We start from the raw sequence: 2,707 nt of genomic DNA on the forward strand, positions 1-2,707 counted from the left end.
AAAAGTTTTCCAAACTTACGATCAATATTTGGAGGTCGCAATGGTTTCTCATTTAACTAAAATAATATGAAAGTTTTATAAACAACATATTTTTCAATTAATATAAAGATTATATTAAAAAACATACGTATTCGGTCTTTTCTTCAATAAGCGTCTTAGTAGATTGGCCAGAAGATTTGATAATAGAAGATTTTTCATTAGATGTATTAGTACCGTCTTGAAATTGGCTATAATCAATAACTTGTATTGGTTTTGATTCATTTCGACGACGCATTTCTTCTTGATATGTTCTACTGGAACGGTTCCATCTATGTTGTTCACTTACCTGGTAATTATAAGATAATTAATAAAAATCATTCACTATATAAAGTATTATGTATATTTTATAAAACTATTTAAACAAGTATGTATAATGTGCCTGTGTATAAATGTCTACAGTAACATATTTTTAAAGTATTATGTGTACTTACGCCTGTTATAGATAAAACTCCATCGGTCTCAGGTGTAGCTTGAGGAACATTCCTGACTTGCAATTTGTTCATCATTGACATCAAGCTTCGCTCGTCAAAATAATTTCTATCAAACCTATTAGGCTGATGTATTCCTGGTTGCATTTCGACATTAAGTGGTGTACAAAATTCATCGCATAAAGTCCATGCCCATTGTTGCAGCACAGATTTACTACAGTATTCAGGTCCTCCATCAACATATTTATGAAACTAAATATTACAAAATGATAATATGAAAAAAATATGAAGAAACTTTATAATATCAGAAAATAATAAAACTATTCTTACATGACATTCAAATCCTTTATCAAATCGGTACGTATAATTTTCAAATATTTTATGAGCATAAACAGGAATTAAATCCATATTTCGATCTTTTCTTTTCTTGAATAATTCATTTGCCAAATGTACGAACAACGACTCCAATTCATAAATTTTAAATTGCTCTTTATCTTGTTCTGAAATAGAAGCAAATTTATTTAAATAACATATATTGATATAAGGCACATCTAAAAAGTTTCTATTTGTTGTAAAAAGTATATAAGTGTATATTGTGATATAGCATTTTTATTATAAAAGTACACTTACGTGCTGCATCACACAGTCTTGTTATCAAGGATTGTGCTTCTCGTATGAAAGCCTTCCTTGTATAAAGGTAAGGATATTGATCCACAATTTTCCTAGATTCTAGGAAATTTGCTAGTTTGCCATACATAACAGCAAAATCAGTCTCTCCGCCTTCATATTCTATAGGTATTTTATGACTGTTCTGACTTATTTCCAATGCTTCCCGTCTATATCCTAATGGAATCTTAGCACTGACAATAGTATGATGTACATCTTCTATACCATTTTTCAATGAAAAAACTCCAAATGTATATTCAGCAGGAAAATATTCAAGAGTGTTATTAACAATCATAGAGAAAAACCAGTTAACATGTACAAAACAAAATTTCAGTTCTGTCAAAACTGCAATAATAAAGAATATTATTAATGGCATATTTAATATACATAACACACGTATGTGTGTGTGTGTGTGCGTGCGTGCGTGCGTGCGTGTGTGCGTGCGTGCGTGCGTGCGTGCGTGCGTGCGTGCGTGCGTGCGTGCGTGCGTGCGTGCGTGCGTGCGTATATGTGCGTGCGTGCGTGCGTGCGTGCGTTCGTGTGTGTGTGTGTGTGTGTGTGTGTGTGTGTATGTGTGTGTAATCAAAATTAATAAAGTATGAATTATCTCATTATCATTTGTATCTGATTTAGAGATTTTCAATTCAAATAAAAGTATGCGAGTTTGCTAAACTGTATATACAGAATACATTTAATATACTTGTTATACTTTTTGATTTCTGCATTTTAAAAACAAAAATCATCTTTAAAATTAATGCAAAAAGTGTCAAATATATATAACATATAACAAATTATTTTCAAATTTCTACAATAGTGTCATATACATACAATTAAGATTTACAGCTGTGTCGATTATTACTTTTATGTTTTCCTGCATATTTTTTATAAACATCAGTTTTTCCTTTTCTTTTTGTTGAAGCATAATTAATGATTCTCCAAATGTCGTTTTCTTGTCTTTGTCTGATATTTGGGATGCAATTTTATCATTTTTGGCCATAGCTTCAAAACGACTTTTTTCTTGCTTAGTTAAACTCTATTAATTAAAAAGAATAAATAATTTATTACAAAATTAAAGAAAAATGTAAACCAATAATGCATAATTGTAAATGTATTTTTTGATGTATTTATTTTCTATAATAACATAATAATGTTAAATAGTAAGAAATTTATTTTTAAATGAAAATATATAGAATAAATTTTTTCAGAATCATTCATAGCAGATAAATTCTAACATTTATCAGTAATTGTAATATTATTATTAATATTTCTAATCTAAAAAAATATTATTTTAGAGCTATAGAATTTATTATTAAAAAATAACATGTATTTGTATGTATCTTTATTATTAAAACTATCTTTTATTTTAACAGAAATATAAGATCTCAGCATTATACAATATCATCCTTGTTGTTAGAAAATAAAAAAATATAATAATTTTTCTTAATATATATTAAGTTTAAAACAATTTTTTTTCATATTTTTTTTATGTTTTAATGATTCCACTTAATGATAATTTTTTTATTAAGGTACTAAATTAGCATTTAGTTCTAGTCTATCTTTTTCTAATATATATA

The 2,707-nt window shown here is 27.6% G+C and overlaps 1 protein-coding gene across 1 annotated transcript in view; it reads right to left on the reverse strand.

The window, feature by feature from the left end:
* The window catches only part of LOC108690517 (protein maelstrom 2), a 4,540-nt gene that overhangs the window by 548 nt on the left and 1,285 nt on the right, over positions 1-2,707 (reverse strand). The window contains exons 3-8 of the mRNA XM_018197849.1: positions 1,962-2,166; positions 1,098-1,478; positions 798-967; positions 471-719; positions 128-325; positions 20-56 (exon numbers count right to left, since the gene is read on the reverse strand). Coding sequence (XP_018053338.1) covers positions 20-56; positions 128-325; positions 471-719; positions 798-967; positions 1,098-1,478; positions 1,962-2,166 — 1,240 coding nt within the window. The remainder of the gene's footprint in view (positions 1-19; positions 57-127; positions 326-470; positions 720-797; positions 968-1,097; positions 1,479-1,961; positions 2,167-2,707) is intronic.

Source organism: Atta colombica, unplaced genomic scaffold (assembly GCF_001594045.1).
Source record: "Atta colombica isolate Treedump-2 unplaced genomic scaffold, Acol1.0 scaffold33, whole genome shotgun sequence".
In the NCBI taxonomy this organism is placed as follows: domain Eukaryota; kingdom Metazoa; phylum Arthropoda; class Insecta; order Hymenoptera; family Formicidae; genus Atta; species Atta colombica.